Consider the following 19,223-nt stretch of genomic DNA (forward strand, 5'->3'; position numbering starts at 1 on the left):
TCTCAAATTTCTGAAAATAACGGAAGTGGCCGGAGTAAGGAAACTTTATTTACCTACCGTGTTCAGTTGAACGGCATTTTACGAGGCTGATCAGCTTCATTAAGTCGCCCATGTACAATTTCTATCAGATAATTGCTTGTCCACAAAGCTAAAGGCACAGCATTTACTACCCCTACCAAAACGTGTCTCTTCCATCTTTTTCGCCAAACAGCCATGACAGCAATGTTCTGATAGTGAGTCTCGATTGCGAGAGATACGCTGGTGAAAAACCATTCAATCACCAGCTGAACTGAGGTACGAATGGCAAACTCCTGCAGAAGCTTTAGAAGTGAACTATGTTTTAAGTAAATGAGCTGATACAAGTACAAACCACCGTTAACAGATACTATACCAGCTGATTCATATAACATGCTTATGATAGCGACATCAGCCATCAGTCTCTCACGACGCGGGGTTCGAAAACTTCCCCAAGGAGCTGATTTTCTTTTCCAAATAACATGAAATATGTGGTCAATGACAACCATGGTGCTACGTTCTATGACTTCTGCAAAGCCATGGACTATCCCAAGAATGGCGATGGACTGCAAACTGTCTAAATCTGCTTGTAAGACTCGAAAAGTGATCGCTGAGCCGAAATACCAAGGTACCAACAGGACGTATGAATATCCCGGATGAGTTATGTTCCATAACCGCTGAACGCAGATTCGGGAGATCGCTTTGAAGATAACTCCACTAAGGGGCGAAAAGAGCGCAATTAATAATTTTCCCGTTTCATTTTCCTTGTTATACACGGGGTAAAGAAATGAAGTTATGAGGATGCCAAGAAGGAAAGTAACCAAGCTTGGCAACAATATTTTTAAAAGTATATTTAGGCGCCGTCGTTTTGATAGTATCCTGAAATGGTTTGTAAGAAAATAAACTTGCCAACATGCACTGAGCAAAAATAGAGAGTTAAGTGGCAGCCTCTGCAATGTTGATATCTTGGAATGAGATATTCCATAGGCTTGGAGGACTACACGATAAACTGCATCCAAAGAAAGCATAAGAAAGGCAACGAGGATCAATTTTCTCTTGATCCCTTTTAACTGGTATGGTCGGAAAAGGAAAAGTGTATTTAAAAAGAACCACATGTAAAGGAAAATGCATGCTATCACTTGAGACAATGTTCGAATCCATTGTATTTTCAGTGGAATGGAATCGTTTGAGTTAAATTGGCAGTTGAGTTCAGTTTGATAAGAGATGTAGGAGATCAACATATAAAGTGAACCTATGATGGTAGCAGCCAGCGGTGAAATCAAAGCTCCAATGTACATTGACTTACAAACTGTGCGGAGAGCGGATGGTCTGAATCTCTTCCAAGCCATTGCTCTTTCTTCATTTTGCTGTTTGTCTTGTATTTCTTGGTGCTCATCTGGTAAGCAGGCGTCTAAAACTCTCACATTAACACTGCAGGCTGCGAAATAATTCGGGCTCGTGACCTCCTTGTCGTCATGTTCTTGATAAATTAGTTCATCGACTGGAAGGTAATTCCATTCCAGACCTGTGCTCTGTAGAGGATCGTAGCCAAAAGACTCTGCAGTGAATTCAGGTTCTTCCGGGTTATAATTCTCTGTCACGTTTCGTGTAAAACTAAAAACGGTACGACCAAACACCTCTATCAATGTACTTCCCATTTGATACCATCAGTGGTAGGTAGATTTACAATATAAACATCCTTTTTCTCGGCAGGCTGTCAGCTTTATACATATTCCCAGCTTCAGAAACCAATAAACCCTTCTTTCACTTTTTTCGCCAGCAGCACTACTGTTATGGCTCATCCGGTAAATCTAAAAGGGTATAATATATTGACATTCTGTGAACTTGAACTGTAAAGACTGAAGCGCAGAGCTCCTCAGTAAGAATCATGGTGATTAAGTGGCAGGATTTGCGCATGAATTGATGAGCGTTTAGATCTTTCTTATATGTCATGATTGTTTTTGAGTTTATATTTCATCGCATTTGTGCCAACTCCCCTTGCTGCCTTATTTCCTCTTTTTTCTAATGTTGAATTTTCCTTTCTTTATATGGTGTAGTGCTTTTTCCGCTTCAGGCGTATTGGTGATTGCTGATTTGTCGCGAGTGGCTTTCGTACCACAGAAACTATTATGAGAAAAGAACGCGAGTTCTTCGAAAAACCCCTAAAGGACAGCATTGACTCAAAATAGCTCAAGCTTAGTAAGAAAGGGTTTTGCAGTCGATAATGTTGCGTCCTCCAAGAATTTGAATAAGTCATCGTGCTCTATTTGAAAAGTTTTTTTTCCTTTGTTTTTTTTTTTTTTTTTGGGTTTGTTCACTCGTCGAAAATCGAGAAGGGTGCCTGATATATTCTTGCAATGCTGCTTTAAAAGCGTTTGCTTCGCTGGACCCACAAGTTTTTTATTCCTGACATCAAGCCGTTGCTTTGCAGTTCCTCGTGGACATAAGATAGTTTGGATTTTATGGGTTCCCTTGATTTGTTAAAATTAAAAAAAAAATTCCGACTGCCGGTCAATTTCTTATTTGAAGACCGTGACCGGAAGTCCACCTCACGCAATCATCCATGGCTCCGTATTCTAAGCCCAACGTAAATCGAGCTTAAGACATAATTTATGAATCACTTCGAGATCACATGGCAGTTCCTCGTCGACAAATAATAGTTTGGGTTGTAGAGGCTGTCTCGATTTGTTAAATTGTTAGAAAATGTTTTGACTGCCGGTCATTTAGCCCTAAAGCGTATTTTTAAATTCGGTATCACTTCTCTCCATCCGCTGTTCAGGCACTTTGTCCTCTGGGTTCACCTGTGGGTTTTTTTTATCCCAGCCATAGTTGATATATACTTGCATCCTTTGGAGTCATGATCACAAACAGGAAGAACCCCCTTTTAAATTCAGTGTTGCAGTTGTACAGCGACTTGCAAACTTGTGTTTAGATCCATTTTTCAAGCTTAGGACGCTTCAATGTTTACGTCTTAAACTTCAGCCACCCTATCGCCTCCGCTTTGTTTAAAAAACTAGACCTTTCCCTAATTTTAAGCCGCAAATATAATTTCCATCATGATTGAGCTGCACAGTCCTACTTTACTCGACATATTCACTTACGTGACTCAAAGTGGTACGTTTACCCAAAATGCAACGCATGACGCTAACAATTTCATTATCGTGACAAATGTTTTTCTTGTAAAGGTCAAAGTCTTTCAGCGCAAACCTATGGTGAATTTTACTGTCATATCCTTTCAGCATGGGTACAAGCACACTAATAGAGGTGTTCGGTCACATCGTAGTCAGTTTTACGCGAGGCGTAATAGCGTTTAATTTTACAACCCGGATGAACCAGAATTCACGACAGAGTCCTTAGGCTACAATCCATTAGAAAGCACAGGTCGAGGATGGAATTATTATCCTTTGGATGAATTCATTTATCAAGAATACAGTGATAAAGAACACACGACTGACGCTCAGTCTCATACGCCGTCAAGGAGTCTTGCTGTAAGAGTTATAGACGCTTGCTCAACCGAAGAAAAGGAAGAAACACGAGGCGAACAGCGAGGACACGATAGAGCAATGGCTTGGAAGAGTTTCAGGCCTTCAATTTGTTACACAATTTGGAAGTCACTGTTTACTGGAACTTTGATTTCCTTATTAACTGCAACAGTCATCGGCTCTCTGTTCGTGTTCTTCACTTATCTCTCATACGAAACTGTACTCGACTGCCCGTTTCACTCCGTTGAGTCAATTCCGTTACAAATACAATGGATGAAATGTATGTCCGGTATCGTATCTTCTGCCTTTGTTTACATTTGGTTCCTTGTGAGTATGTTACTCTTATTTCGCCCTTACCAGTTAATAGGGGTTAAAATAAAACTGGCGCTTGCTGCTCTCTCAGTATACTGCTTGGATGCTTTTTATCGTATTGGTCTGCAAGCCTTCGAAGTGTTACAATCCAAAGCGTTCACGTCACTGAAACTTCCACTCAATATTTTGTTTCTTGTCAGTATATGTTTGCAAGTATATCTTGTAACGACTCACTTCTCGGTCAGCCTTTCAAGGAGAAAACGAGCTTCTTTATTCTTGCAATTGATTCTTCCAAACTGTTTGAGTGACGCTGTTACTTTCATTACAATTTACACCATTTACCCAGCATACAATAAACAAACAAACGAAGGTAAACTGCTGATTGCCATCCTCGCTCCTCTAGTTGGATTTGTACTCAAAGTGATTTGCAGGATTTCTGTTCAGCGGCTAAGGAACATTACCCATCCGGGATATTCATACGTATTACTGGCGCCGCTGTACTTTGGCTCAGCTATTATGTTTCGAGTTTTACAAGCAAATTTAGACAGTTTGCGATCCATGGCTATTCTTGGAATAGTTCACGGAATTTCGGAGGTCTTAGAACGAATCTTTATGGTCATTATCGATCATTACGGCCATGTTATTTGGAAAAGAACGTCAGCTCCTTGGGGAAGTTTTCGTACTCCTCGCCGTGAGAGACTAATGGCTGATACTGCAATTATGAGCAAGTTGTATGAATCAATTGGTGTGGTGTCTGTCAATGGCGTGTTATACCTTTATAAAGCTATTTTCCTACAAAATGAGCCTCTTATAAAATTGCTTCAATCGTTTGCCGTCCAAAGTTCAATTTTATTGGTGATTGAGTGGTTTTTCACCAGCATGTCTCTAGCGGTCGTGACTCACTATCAGAACATGGCCGTCATGGCTGTTTGGCGAAAAACATGGAGGAGACACACAATTGTGGCAGTTGTCTGCGCGGTTCCCTTTGCACTATGGTCAAGTGGCTATCTCTTAGAGATTCTGCATGGGCGCTTCAAAGACACTAACCATCCTTGTAGGATGCCGTTTACATAAGAGTACGTAAGATTTCAGCAATCCTCACTGATGACCTCCGTATCTTCTGTCAGTTTACGAGCTTAATGGATCATAGAGTATCTTTCCATTTTCTTCACAAGCGAAAAGTACACCTGTCTGTCAAGTTTCCATCATAATCATCCCCTGAGAAATTCCGTGTTGATCACTCACGAGAGTAAGAGGGTTAAGAGTTCGTAAGATTCAGCAATCTTTACTGGCGACCTTCGATCTTCAGTTAGTGTCCAAGATTATAGATCATGCAGTGTCTTTGAATTTTCTTTCTTATACAGAAGTGGTGATGGAAAGCACGCCCGTCTGTAAAGTTTCCGTCATAACCATCCCCTCTACCTGGTGTAGTTCATGAATTCATTCAGAGATTTCTACAGATGTAGAATGTTTGCGACACTTGGAAAGTGACGAAACCTTATCAAATAGATCAAATATGATAAAAAATTATTTTAAAATAGAAATCTGTTGTTCCCTGTGGCTCTTTGGCACAGAAGATGGAAAAGACCTCTACTTGTGGCAATTGTCAATGCAGTTCCCTTAGCATTATGCACAAGCGCTTCGAACACACAGACACTCTTTGCAAAATACCGTTTACTTAACAATTAAAAATGGTTGGGAGATCTCCGCTAATTTTGGTGGACTTTGTGTTTTGTGATAGTCTCCGACTCAATTTATCCGAGATTGATTTTGCATTTGCATCACGTGTGATCATTTATCTCAGACAACAATAGTGCTCAAAAGTGCACCTATCTTTTGGATATTCTGTTAAATATCCCTCAATCTAGGTTTGGTTATTTATTTTGAGATGCTTACGAGAGCCAAATCATATAATCAAACACTCCTTGTTCAAACCGAAATTGCTATGTAAATTTCAAGGTGCCTTTCATGTTGTGCATATACCCAATCAAGTTAGCTGAAGACTGTTGAAATCGAAAGCACTGTTTTCACTACGGTGTGCATCTTATTTCGCATAAATTGTATTTTTTGCATGTATGTGTTTTATCCATGGCAATAGAGAGGTATAATTCGGTGGTGCGAATCTCGGTTAACATAAAATATTAGTGAGCGCTTTTTTGGAGCGTAAACTATCAGAATGGGAAATGATCAAGTTTGTGGTCTTGCTTAGGTAAAATATGAAATGAATTTAACAGATGATACAATTCGAAACATATCTTACTCAAGGCTGTATTATTTTATTACAGAGTTATCCCGTGATATATATCGAAATGAGTAGAATAGCCACGACATGTGGGTTCATGAGATAGCGTAAGATAACGCAGCGAAAGCCGAAGTTCTTCATCAGAACTACTACGTAGAATAAGTGAAAGTGAAGTGTGATCGTCCCGGCGAGTGTAGTTCTGATATATCCAAATCATTTTGTTACTCCCACCGACGCAGCCCCAAACAGTTTCTTTCGAAACTATCAGCCTTTAGTCCTGAGAAGGACTGTTGTCGGTCGAGGTGACTGATGTTTGGACAACCTGTGCGGAAGTCATCATCAGCGGAGTAAACAGTCCTCAGAAATACGCTCACCCGGACGATCACACTACACTTTCACATGTTACCCTCAGGCTCAAACCATTTTCTGTAAAGCTGTTTTTGTCCTTTTACTTTTCCTCTCTTGATAATTTTTCAGAAAGATTCCCTCAAGATATCATTAAATGAAGTATCAAAGTCGGCAGTGATTATAGGAATATTTCTTGGTACCTTCGTTATCTCGTACCTTCGCTTCCCGGTTAGCTCAATGGAGAGAGCGCTGGACTGTTGTGCGGGAGGTCGAGGGCTCGAGGCCCGGCCGGATCAACACTCAAGGTCTTAAAATAATTGAGAAGAATTTGCTACCTTTTTATAACATCAAGAAATGGTTAGATATTCTAGTCTTCTCGGATAGGGACGAATAAATGGAGGTCCCGTCTCCTGCAGGGTTGGGGTAGGAGACGTTAATTTCCCACACACGAGATTACTGTGTGATGGATGTCCTACCCTGGGGTGGGATGGCTGGGAAGGTGAGATCGATAGACTGAAGCGGCTGCCAGAGGCACCTGATATGCTGACGTCTGTTCTCAACCTTACACTACACCCGTAATTCAGCCTCTAGGCTGCAAGTGGTCATATATAAACTATATTCATATATATATTCATTCCATGCGCAGTTCAAGGCCCAAAGCTCAAGCGAAAAACATGCAGAAACAAAATCAGCCATGTTCAGTTAATTGTAAAACAAACACTAGTCACAATGTGCTCAGCTGTTTCGATATCCGACGCAGTACTGAAGTGCAATGCATCCTATCGATCAGTAGAGCGATCGATACAAAAAGCCATCCTAGGTGGGTTGCCATAAGACTAAAATATAAGTTACGTAAATATCTACACTGGGAAGCATGGGCAGTACTCTGATAGAGGTGTTTGGCCACATCGTTGTCAGTTTTACGCGAGGCGTGGTAGAGCATTACAATCCAAAAGAACCTGAATTCACGGCAGAGTCTTTGAGCTACAGTCGTTTAGGTAGCACAGGTGTAGAATGGAATTATCTCCCAGTTGAGGAGCTTATTTATCAGGAGTACAGCGACAGAGAAGCCAGAACTTTGGATTATCAGACTGGTATGAATCAAAATGTAAGGGTCATAGATGGCTGCTCACTTGAGGAAAACGATGAAATACAAACTGAACAGCAGGAATAAGATAGAGCAATGGCTCGGAAGCGACTCACACCATCCGCTCTCCGCACGGTTTGTAAATCAATGTACATTGGAGCTTTAATTTCCTTACTAACATCGTCCGTCGTGGGCTCACTCTATATATTATTAACTTATATCACTTACAAAACTGAACTAAATTGTCTGTTCAATTCCGAAGGTACGATTCCAGTAAAAGTACAATGGGTAAATTCAATATCTGCCATCACATCTTGCTTCTTTCTCGACATGTGGTTCTCCGTTAACTTCGTTTTTCTCTTTCGGCCGTATCAATTAATGGGGTTGAAAGGAAGACTTTTTCTGGTTTCTTTCCTCTTTTATTGTCTGGATGCATTGTATCGCGTGACTCTACAAGCATTGGACATAGTTTTACTAAATAAAGCAGTTTCGTCACAGAAGATCCCGTTACGCGTTTTGTTTGTTGCCAATATAATTTGTCAGGCGTATCTCGTAAGTGCTCATTTCTTAGTCGGACACACAAGAAGAAAACGAGCCACTCTGTTCCTACAACTCGTTGTTCTCACTTCTTTCAACTGCATTATGGGAACGATTATATTGTACACAGTTTACCCAGCTTATGGAAGGCAAAACAAGCAAGGAAAACTACTCATCGCAATCTTCTCTCCTCTTCTTGGAGTTCTATTGAAAGTGATTTCCAGGATTTCTGTCCAACGGTTGCGGGACATTACGTTTCCTGGATTTTCGTACGTTTTGCTAGCACCAGTTTATTTCTTCTGTGCGATTGCGTTTCGAGTTTTACAGGCTGATTTGAACAGTTTAGAATCCATGGCATTTCTTGGAATAATTCATGGCTTTGCACAAGTCGTGGAACGGAGCGTCATGGTTTTCATTGATCATTTTTGTCACGTGATTTTGAAAAGAGAATTGGCTCCCTTAGGAAGTTTTCGCACCCCTCGCCGTGAGAGACTAATGGCTGATATCGCCATCATGAGCATGTTGTATGAATCAACTGCCATAGTGTCTGTGAACAGCGTGTCTTACTTGTATCAATTTATGTACGTTTCGGAACAACCCTTTGTAAAGTTACTTCAGTCATTTGCCATCCAAACGTCACTTTTACTGGTGATTGAGTGGTTCTTCAACAGCATATCTCTTGCGATCGTGACTCACTATCAGAACATGGCTGTAATGGCTGTATGGAGAAAAAGATGGAAGAGACACACACTCGTAGCAATTATTAATGCGGTGTTTGCTTCATTATGGTCGAGTGGATACTTCGCAGAAGTTTTGCATGTTCGCTTCGGTGATAATGGCCAACCTTGCAAGATGCCTTTTTCTTAAGTAGTATGAGGAAGTCAGGAGTTGCAGTGTTCGTTAGCTGGGTTCCTGGATTGTCTTAAATTTCTCGATGGCCATTCAGATATGTAATATCTTTAACAAGGGTTTTCATGGGTTTAATGGAAGTCGCCAATTTTGAGAAATCCCTTAGTCAATTAATAGTTAGTCATTGGAATTATGATCAAGTTTACTTTACTCTTTCCTTCCAAGATCTCATTAGTAATTCTCCTTACTTGCTGCGATACAATTCTTATGATGTTACCTTAGAGAGTTTTCTATTGGATCAACTAATAATTCCCTTACTGATGTTTCTCCTTTATTCCCATCACTTTCCAGCTGGATACTATATTGATATTGCGAGGAGAAAGTCTGTGTTGGTCACCCATGAGAGTTCATTGATGACCTTCGCATCTTCTGTTAGTATTCGAGATTATAGATCATGCAGTGTCTTTGAATTTTCTTCGCAATGGATGGTTTCTCTTATACTGCAGTGGGGATGAAAAGTGAACCCGCCCGCTGAGTTTTCGTCAAAGTCATCCGTTGTAATTGGTGTGGCTCATTAATTCATTACGCAATTTCCTCAGATGTAGAATTTTCACGTCGCGTAAAAAACGACGAAAGCATAGTCAAATAATCACAAAGCTAATTGATATGATATTTTCCAAACAACCAAAACATCGTTTTCCCTTGGATTTGACCCCAATTTTTCATTTATTATCAGCTAACTCCAATTCGGTGAACTCAAACTCTCTCTTAACCCAAAAAGCCCAGTCCAATCTTAAATCGCGATTTTTGTATAGTCAAATTTTTGCATAGTCAAATTTTTGTATAGTCAACAAAATAAACTGAACTCAGAAGCGAGATTTTATGAACCAAAAGTATGTTTGTCAGATTTGCCTAAATGTTTTTATTTATGAATGGTATTTTCGCCAAAGGTTTTTTTTGTCCAAGGCAGATATAAGGCATAATCTCCGTTAACAGGTAATATTAAGGACCTTAAGCAAACCACGAAGGCGACGGCAACGACGACGTGGAAAAACTAAAAGTTCTAATTGGGAGAACAATAGCTCAGCACGTGCGTTTTAAAACTTTCAATATATTCTTAGCCGTCCATTGCGAAACGAAAGCGTGAAATCACCGAAATTTGCATCATCTGCGAACCGAAACTGCCCCGGCAAATCATTTTAATTTCCTCTTTGAACTGAACGCTACTTTTATACGTTATGTTGAGGTTGATGTGTGGCTCCGTATGAGACGGTAAATTGTCACATGCAGCTATTTTCTAAATTCTAATTGAAAGTAGAAATTCATTTTTTAATTGACGTCTTCCTTAAGGTTGCCGTCCTGGCTGCTTAGGGTCCGTAATTTCAAAGCCTTAACTGAGAATAGAATGACAAATAACTTCGAACGATGTTAATTTTTGTAACGTGATCTGCATTTGGTCTACTTTTAATATGTATGGTCCTATCACCTGATAAAGTATGTTTTTTGAATAAGTGTCGTAAAACCAAAATACATGCAATCACAACGGCCAATCAAGAGAGGAAAATACATTTAAGAGCCAATGAGAAGTCAACATAAGACCGATGAAACTGCTTAAAGCGTGGGAAGACACCTGCAACTAAGTAGTGATTGGTTTTAGTTTTGCGTCTGATTGTTTAAAAGAGTTGCGCGAGTTCTCTGGAGCAATCGATTATAGAGCAAAATAAAGCAAACACAAAGCAATTTCGGATTACTTTCGACACTCAATTGAAAATTACATACATACATACATACATACATACATAGGTTAATTGACCATTCCCCACAGGGGCTTTTCAGGGCCAACACCCACCCAACCCCACCCAGGGGAGAACATCGACCACATAGTAATCTCGTGCGTGGGAAATTAACGTCTCCTACCCCTAACCCTGCAGGAGACGGGGCCTACGGTTTATTCGTCCTTATCCGAGAAGACTAGAGTATCTATCCATTTCTTGATTATAGAAAGGTAGCAAATTCTCCAAGCACTTTGTTGGAAGGTTTCCTCCAGTTGCATCGTATATTGTTGACGCCTTCTTTTTCCAAGTTTAAAACAAGCCCTTGCCCCCCTCAGCAGATGTAGTTCGTGGCTTTTAAACTTCGCTTGATTGATTTTTTTCTGGCGATGAATTCAAGTTAATACACATCTTATTAGACGTTTTGTTGTGTGGTATCGCTGAGTATTTTTACGAGTTGTACCGTAGGGCCTGTAGGGCGAGTCAAAATACAAATAGCGAATAAAAATACTCGGCGATACGACACACCAAAACGTCTAATAAGTTATTCATTATCCAACACGCAAAATTGTTAGTTTAGTGAGGGCGGATTTCACGGATATTTATTTACGGGGAGTGCGTGACAGAAGGATGCGAAGCGGAACGGAATTAGCGTGATGTCATGTTGCTGTTTCTATTTTCTTCAATAAATGATGAAATTTCATTGTCGTCTTATTGTTTTCCTTCGTTCAATTTATCCAATAATCTTGGATCAACATTCGCCAGCCTAACGACTCTTCGTCGCCAGAAAAATAATTTAGATTGTCCGCCATTTTTTGTAACTTTAATCCAATTCGTCGCTTGCGCGATGAGAGAAAACCTGTCTAACTGGTTCTCTGGATTACAAATACTGCGTGATGTTTGTACTCATCTTGGGCGTTATTTGTACTCTATGGAGTCTAGTAGGATAATAAATATCAGTATCATCAAATGAAGTATGATGGTTGACAATGATAACAATCATTTTTTACGACATTGATTGGTACCGATAGTTATCACGATTCCTCATCAAAGCCCATATGTTTCAAGCGGGGAAACATGCAAAAAACAAAGTCAGCCATATTTACATGATAGTCTTAAAATTTTAACAGACCTCATGTTTTCTCGAAACGCCTTTGCCTTGATTTAAAATTTTTTAGTTCATATAGTCACCTCTCGTTGCATGTGACTAAATATTATGGGTGCTCAGCTGTTTCGATACCACACGGTACGAATGCACGCTGCATGCTTTCGATCAATAGAGGGATCGATACAAATAGCCTAGGATGGTTTTCTTAAGACAAAATTATAAGTCATTGATATAACTACACTGTGGAGCATGAATGGAAGTAGACTGATAGAGGTGTTTGGCCACATCGTTGTTAGTTTTACGCGAGGCGTGGTAGAGCATTACAATCCAAAAGAAACAGAACTCACGGCAGAGTCTTTGGGCTACAATCGTTTAGGTAGCACAGGTCTGGAATGGAACTATCTCCCAGTTGACGAGCTTATTTACCAGGAGTACAGCGATGGAGAAGTCAGAACTTCAGATTATCAAGCTGATATTAGTCGAAATGTAACGGTTATAGATGCCTGCTCACTTGAGGAAAACGATGAAATAGAAACTGAACAGCGGGAAGAAGATAGAGCAATGGCTTGGAAGCGATTCAGACCATCCGCTCTCCGCACAGTTTGTAAATCAATGTACATTGGAGCTTTAATTTCCTTACTAACATCGTCCATCATAGGCTCACTGTATATGCTATTAACTTATCTCACTTATAAAACTGAACTTAACTGTCTGTTCAATTCCAAAGATACGATTCCAGTAAAAATACAATGGATGAATTCGATATCTGCTATCATACCTTCCTTCTTTCTTCACATGGGGTTCTTTGTTAATATCCATTTTCTTTTACGACCGTATCAATTAATGGGATTGAAAGGAAGGCTCTTTCTGGTTTCGTTCCTCTTTTTTTTGTCTTGATGTATTGTATCGCGTGACTCTACAAGCCTTGGAGAGAGCCCCACTGAATAGACTATTTTCGTTACAGCAGATCCCACTACACGTTTTGTTTGTTGCCAATGTATTTTTTCAGTTGTATCTCGTAAGCGCTCATTTCTTGATCGGACACACAAGAAGAAAACGAGCCACTTTGTTCCTACAACTCATTCTTCCCACTTCTTTCAGCTACATTATTGCAACGATTTCCTTTTGCGCAATTTATCCAGCTTATGGAAGACAAAACAAGCAAGGCAAACTACTCATCGCAATCTTCTCTCCTCTTCTTGGAGTTCTAGTGAAATTGATTTCCCGGATTTCAGTCCAACGGTTGTGGAACATTACCTTTCCTGGATTTTCGTATGTTCTGCTAGCACCAGTTTATTTCTTCTGTGCGATTGCGTTTCGAGTTTTACAGGCTGATTTGAACAGTTTAGAATCGATGGTATTTCTTGGAATAATTCATGGCTTTGCAGAAGTCGTGGAACGAAGCGTTATGGTTTTAATTGATCATTTTTGTCACGTTATTTTGAAAAGAGAATCAGCTCCCTTAGGAAGTTTTCGCACCCCTCGCCGTGAGAGACTAATGGCTGATATCGCCATCATGAGCATGTTCTATGAATCAACAGCCATAGTGTGTGTGAACAGCGTTTTGCCCTTGTATCAATTTATTTACGTTTCGGAACAACCCTTTGTAAAGTTACTTCAGTCATTTGCCATCCAAACGTCAATTTTACTGGTGATTGAGTGGCTTTTCACCAGCATATCTCTTGGGATCGTGACGCACTATCAGAACATGGCTGTAATGGCTGTTTGGAGAAAAAGATGGAAGAGGCATACACTCGTAGCAATTGTCAATGCGGTGTTTGCTTCATTATGGTCGATTGTATACTTCGCAGAAATTTTGCATATTCGCTTCGGTGATAATACTCAACCTTGTGAGATGCCTTTTTCTTAGGTGGTATAAAGAAACCAGAAGTTATCTGTTACGATTGAGAATCACTATCAGAACATGACTGTCATGGGTGTTTGGAGAAAAATATGGAAGAGGCATACACTTGTGGCAATAGTCAATGCGGTGGTTGCTTCATTAGGGTCGAGCGGGCTTCGCAGATGTTCTGCATGGTAGCTTCGGTGATAATGCTCAACCTTTCCCTGTCAACTAGCAACATGGTATATGCTTAAATGGGAAGAAATGTTTTAAATATACGATCCCTTAGATACACATTTGAAAGATAGTACAGTTTGAAACATGTTCTATGCTAGGGTATATGCCTTCATTGTAGGGTTATCTTATGAGAAATATCGAAATGAAACCATTAGAAACAGTATGTAATCCTGAATAATATAAATATCCCTCACTCTAGGTTTGGTTAATTATTTCAGTCAGATCATTACACAGATGTTCGAAATACTTACGAAAGCCAAATCATATAATCAAATACTTGTCAAGACCGAAAATGCTAATAGATGTAAATTTCAAGGTGCTTTTATGCATATAGCCATCAAATTAGCTGAACGTTGCACTGTTTCCATTACAGTGTAAATTCTATTTCGCATAAGTTGTATTTTTTGCATGCATGTGTTTTATACATGGCAATCGAAAGGTATAATTCGGTGGTGCGAATCACGGTTAACATAAAATATTACTGACCACTTTTTGGGAGCGTAAACTATCAACATGAGAAATGATCAAGTTTGTGTTCTTGCTTAAGCAGTAAAATATGGAATAAATTTAAAAGATGATACAATTTCAAACATATCTTACTCAGCGGTGTATCATTTTATTACAAGGTTATCTCGGGATATATATCAATATCGAAATGAATAGTCCAAGATAACGCAGCTAAAGCCGAAGATCTTCACCGGAAGTCTTGAGCAAAATAAAATTGTTTTTATCCTTTTGTTTTTCCTCGATCTATTGATAAAATCGCGGAACGATTCCCTCAAGAGATCGTCAAACGAAGTATCACAGTCGGCTGTGATGATGGGAATTTTTCTCGGTGCCTTCGTTATCTCGATTCCATGCGCAGTTCAAGGCCCAAATTAAAGCTCAAGCGAAGAACATGCAGAAACAAAATGAGCCATGTTTTCATTGTAATACGAACAGTCACAACGTGCTCAGTTGTTTCGATATCTGACACGATACTAAAGCGCGCTGCATCGTATCGATCAATCGAGGGATCAATACAAAAAGCCATCCTAGGTCGGTTGTTTTTTAAGACAAAAACTAAATAAGTTACTTAAATAACTACACTGTGAACCATGAATGGCAGTACACTGATAGAGGTGTTTGGCTGGATCGCTGTCGGTTTTACGCGCGGCGTGGTAGAGCATTACAATCCAAAAGAACCTGAATTCACGGCAGAAGCTTCAGTTTTCCTACAATCCTTTAGGTGGTACAGGTCTGGAATGGAATTATCTCCCAGTTGACGAGCTTATTTATCAAGAATACAACGACAGAGAAGTCAGAACTTTGGACTATCAGACTGGTTTTGGTCGACACGCAAAGGTTACAGACGCCAGCTCACTTGAGGAAAACGACGAAATACAAACTGAACAGCAAAAAGAAGATAGAGCAATGGCTTGGAAGCGATTCAGTCCATCCGCTCTCCGCACAGTTTGTAAATCAATGTACATTGGAGCTTTAAATTCCTTAATAACATCGTCCATCATAGGCTCATTATACATGTTATCAACTTATCTCTTTTAAAAAACTGAACTTAACTGTCTGTTCAATTCCAAAAATACGATTCCAGTAAAAGTACAATGGGTAAATTCAATATCTACCATCATATCTTGCTTCTTTCTCGACATGTGGTTCTCTGTTAACATTGTTTTTCTTTTACGGCCGTATCAATTCATGGGGTTGAAAGGAAGACTCTTTCTGCTTTCGTTCCTCTTGTATTGTCTAGATGCATTATATCGCGTAACTCTACAAGCCTTGGAAAGAGTTCTTCTGAATAATGCATTTTCGTTTCAGAAGATTCCCCTACGCGTTTTCTTTGTTGCCAATGTATTTTGTCAGCTGTATCTCGTAAGCGCTCATTTCTTGGCTAAGCACAGAGGAAGAAAACGAGCCACTTTGTTCCTACAACTTATTCTCCCTACTTGTGTCAGCTACATTATTTCTATTATTTCATTTAACGCAATTTACCCAGCTTATGGAAGGCAAAACTAGCAAGGCAAACTACCCATCGCAATCTTCTCTCCTCTTCTTGGAGTTCTATTCCAGGATTTCAGTCCAACGGTTGCGGGACATTACGTTTCCTGGATTTTCGTACGTTTTGCTAGCACCAGTTTATTTCTTCTGTGCGATTGCGTTTCGAGTTTTACAGGCTGATTTGAACAGTTTAGAATCCATGGCATTTCTTGGAATAATTCATGGCTTTGCACAAGTCGTGGAACGGAGCGTCATGGTTTTCATTGATCATTTTTGTCACGTGATTTTGAAAAGAGAATTGGCTCCCTTAAGAAGTTTTCGCACCCCTCGCCGTGAGAGACTAATGGCTGATATCGCCATCATGAGCATGTTGTATGAATCAACTGCCATAGTGTCTGTGAACAGCGTGTCTTACTTGTATCAATTTATGTACGTTTCGGAACAACCCTTTGTAAAGTTACTTCAGTCATTTGCCATCCAAACATCAATTTTGCTGTTAATTGAATGGTTTTTCACCAGCATATCTCTTGCGATCGTGGCTCACTATCAGAACATGGCTGTCATGGCTTTATGGAGAAAAAGATGGAAGAGGCATACACTTGTGGCAATAGTCAATGCAGTGGTTGCCTCATCATGGTCGAGTGGATACTTCGCAGAAGTTTTGCATGTTCGCTTCGGTGATAATGGCCAACCTTGCAAGATGCCTTTTTCATAGGTAGTACAAAGCAATGAGATGATATATCTTGCGATCGTGACTCGGTATCAGAGCCTGACTGTCATGGCTGTTTGGACAAAAAGACAAAAGATACATAGACTTGTGGCAATAGTCAATGCGGTGATTACATCAATATTGTCGAGTACATACTTAGCAGAAGTTTTGCATAGTCGCTTTACTGATAATAATTTACCTTGTAAGATACCTCTTGCTTAAGGTGGCTCGTACCGGTTTTCATCTTTTTGATGGTTTGTAACTTTGAAAGAATACAACAGAAAGACTGACCAAGGCCAGTTGAACACTTTTACGGGGTTGAGTTACATAATCATTGGTTATCCAAAAATAAGTGTCATTTCGTCACTAGCAGTTTCCATGGCAACGCTTTCATAGGCTTATTCAGACGCATTTTTTAGCTTGTGGCTTAAATAATTCGAAAACTAACCCGGTAACCCCCTGATTTTTTTTCAGTGATTGCTTTTAGCACTTGAAAAGGAAAAGGCACAAAGATTTTTAAAAAATTGTACGGAGCGGAATTTCAGAAAATCTAGAAAAAGGGCAATTTTCACACATCACAAATTTCCTTCTGTAGAATTTTCTAGTTTTTTTTTCTGATGATTGCTTTCGACGTTATTATGATATTGGAACAATAAAAAGAAGGGGTCACCAGACTTGTTTTCATGCAATAGCTTTCGTGAGTTTAGCAATTTCCACGCGCGTTCTCGCGCATTTAAAAATCTGGATTCTATAAGATCGACATTTGCTCATGATCTGTTTTAGCTACCACTGACAATTGCGTGTGCTCGCGCGAGCACCTACGATCTGATGTTTAACAGACGTTTACTGCTAAGAAAATCATTAAACAGCCGTCAAAGACAGCCTCCCGAGCTCATCTTAAAAATCCTACACATGACTTCTGGCTATATCATATTATTTTCCTTGAAGTTTCAAAGTCTTCTTCCACTTCAGGTAGATTATCCTTCACTTGAGTTCTTCTTTTTTCGCCGTCGCAAGATTTCATATCGGTTGAATATTTCTTTTAAATGTGAAGTGAAGCAACCTTTACTTCTCCGAAAATCGTCTTCGTTATCTTAGTTTCTATCTCTTGCATTCACTGTGGCCGCTCAACACATCAAATACAAGCTCTTAGGTAAACTTCTCACAAAAGTAGAAACAATTCCATACGCCGCCATCTTTGTTTTGAATTTTCATCTTAGCTTTTGATCTCGCGCTTCTTTCGCACGTTTCTCTCGCGCGCGTCACGCAAGAGTGACCTGTTCCCAGCGCGAGGAAACTGGTACGAGCCACCTTAAATATAATAAATCAGTAGCTACAGTGTTCTTGGCATCATGAAAAAAGTACTCCTTTGATTTAAATACAACATCATGCAGTAAATAGCTTGAACCCGGGGGTAACATGTGAGGGTGTAGTCTGATCGTCCGGGTGAGTGTAGTCCTGAGAAGAACTGTTGTCGGTGGTAGTGACTGACGTTTCGACAACCTGTGTGGAAGTCATCATCAGAGTCATTCACTTGACTCTGATGATGACTTCCGCACAGGTTGTCGAAACGTCAGTCACTACCACCGACAACAGTTCTTCTCAGGACTACACTCACCCGGACGATCAGACTACACCTTCACATCTATAGTTCAGTGTAAGATCTTTTCCCGTTAAGGTAATAACTATGGCTAGCTTTACCAGCGGATCTTTATTCCTTGTTTGGATATTGACATCCTATAATGTTTCCCTTATTAAGAGATATCAATACCAGTTCTGCTACAAGTCTCAAAGACAAAAATAAGTTGTATTGTTCGTTGCAGAATTTAGCCTGATAATGGCACGATTGACGTTGTGGATATGCCGATCAAAAAGACTTTACCTAACTGGCTGATATCATCATATAACAACTTACTTCCTTTTATGGAAGTAAGTTTAAAAAGGCTTTTGATATCGAAAGCTGCATGATGATTGAATTATGTGAGCATTTAAGATAGTTTTAATCAGTTTTTAAAATCATTTGTCCTGACATACGCGTTATGTCTTAGGAGATTCGTTGATGGTCTGATTCAGTCCTCGCGCAAACTGAATTAGCTCGCGAAGGATGCAATAAATGATCTAAATGGACTAACTCCCAGTTTTTTATGTATCATATAGTTTCGAACGTATAAAAAAATTATTGTTATTCTGTGGGTAAGCAGGTCTGATTTTATTCTAATTGTAGTCTAATCTTTAAGATTATGATTTCTCACGAAAGATGCTGGATCCATAGATCAGAAAACTATTGTTCGTCAGCAACATCTGTGAGTGAAAGCATCCATTACAATCTAAAGTTTCCTTTCCTGTTCAAAATAGCAGTGAATAATGAATGAGACAGTAATGATAATTCACTTGAAACTGTGCACGGAGATGAAAATGGCGTAGACCTTGTGACTTCAATTTGTATGAATAGCTCTTTGTCTAATTGACGTGCCTTGGACATTGAGTCGGAGATCAAGGATATGTTGCCTATGATACGAAAATATCTACTCCTGAGTAAAACAGTTAAGAAAACATCGAAACTCCAGGGCAATATCAAAAGTTTCCACATTTACACACAACGTCTGCATATATGCGCGTTGATGTCCAACGTGTCTAAATGACATTATTTACAGGTGAAAGATTAATTAAAATGAAAAAAAAAAAAC

At 39.6% G+C, this 19,223-nt stretch overlaps 2 protein-coding genes and 3 pseudogenes across 2 annotated transcripts; 4 read left to right on the forward strand and 1 right to left on the reverse strand.

Moving 5' to 3' along the window:
• Positions 1–30: 30 nt before the first annotated feature.
• Positions 31–3,344, reverse strand: LOC148722538 (uncharacterized). Its single transcript, XM_088736000.1, has one exon. The coding sequence runs from the start codon at positions 1,671–1,673 to the stop codon at positions 63–65; it is 1,611 nt and encodes a 536-aa protein (XP_088592126.1). The 5' UTR covers positions 1,674–3,344; the 3' UTR covers positions 31–62.
• On the forward strand, positions 3,256–6,573 carry LOC148722539 (uncharacterized). The gene is given in 2 exon segments (XM_088735999.1): positions 3,256–3,324; positions 3,327–6,573. Coding segments are annotated over 2 exon segments (1,626 nt in total). The 3' UTR covers positions 4,884–6,573.
• A 566-nt stretch (positions 6,574–7,139) lies between these two features.
• On the forward strand, positions 7,140–10,819 carry LOC148722540 (uncharacterized; annotated as a pseudogene).
• An 876-nt stretch (positions 10,820–11,695) lies between these two features.
• On the forward strand, positions 11,696–14,569 carry LOC148722541 (uncharacterized; annotated as a pseudogene).
• A 126-nt stretch (positions 14,570–14,695) lies between these two features.
• On the forward strand, positions 14,696–18,033 carry LOC148722542 (uncharacterized; annotated as a pseudogene).
• The last annotated feature ends 1,190 nt before the right edge of the window (positions 18,034–19,223 follow it).

Source organism: Stylophora pistillata, chromosome 10 (genome assembly GCF_964205215.1).
Source record: "Stylophora pistillata chromosome 10, jaStyPist1.2, whole genome shotgun sequence".
Classification (NCBI taxonomy): domain Eukaryota; kingdom Metazoa; phylum Cnidaria; class Anthozoa; order Scleractinia; family Pocilloporidae; genus Stylophora; species Stylophora pistillata.

Coding starts and splice junctions, on each gene's coding strand:
- LOC148722538 (XM_088736000.1), bottom strand. CDS start 1,673: ATGGGAAGTACATTGATAGAGGTGTTTGGTCGTACCGTTTTTAGTTTT.